The sequence below is a fragment of the Belonocnema kinseyi genome, chromosome 1 (assembly GCF_010883055.1).
Source record: "Belonocnema kinseyi isolate 2016_QV_RU_SX_M_011 chromosome 1, B_treatae_v1, whole genome shotgun sequence".
Taxonomy (NCBI): Eukaryota; Metazoa; Arthropoda; class Insecta; order Hymenoptera; family Cynipidae; genus Belonocnema; species Belonocnema kinseyi.
Genome location: NC_046657.1, coordinates 90,069,109 through 90,069,677, shown reverse-complemented (window position 1 = coordinate 90,069,677; position 569 = coordinate 90,069,109). Strand labels below are relative to the sequence as shown.

At 37.8% G+C, this 569-nt stretch overlaps 1 protein-coding gene across 1 annotated transcript in view; it reads left to right on the top strand.

Moving 5' to 3' along the window:
• The first annotated feature begins 371 nt into the window (after positions 1 to 371).
• LOC117178760 overlaps positions 372 to 569 on the top strand; it is a 1,413-nt gene continuing 1,215 nt past the window's right edge. Inside the window, exon 1 of the mRNA XM_033370206.1 lies at positions 372 to 480. Coding sequence (XP_033226097.1) covers positions 372 to 480 — 109 coding nt within the window. The remainder of the gene's footprint in view (positions 481 to 569) is intronic.

The following is a 569-nucleotide window of genomic DNA, read 5'->3' as shown; positions in this document are numbered from 1 at the left end:
TGTTTTTGTTGTATAATTTTTGGTAGAGATGCATGTGTACCATTGACTGCCGAGGGTTTCTCGAATTGACAACACGCTTCTCAACATATCTCGCGGCACGAAAAAAATGCAAATCACAATCGCAATTTTCAACAGTGGTCGAGTTTCGAAAAGGCCTTAAGATCAGGGAAAACTATAGATAGATTAGATCAACAAATTTTAGAATCAGAGAAGTGTCATTGGCAGCAAGTGATTGAACGTATAGTGTACCTGTTCAATTTTTAGCTTTGAAAAATTGAGCCTTTCGTGGAAGTTCAGATAGAGTATTTGAAACCAACAACGGCAATTTTTTAAAAGCTGCTGAAATGATTACGAGGTTCGACCCTGTTATGATGGTACATCTCAGGAGGACGAAAGCAAAGGAAGGTAAATGGATGCTCACTTACTTAGGTCAAGTTATTCAAAACGAGATAAGTATAAGCTACAATAACTACTTCGATGGTAACAGTAACTAACCAGTTTTGTACGGCAACAAGTCGCCGTTAGTCCTCCTATGAAGGTTACATTAGTAAGGATAGTAATTGTAGTCA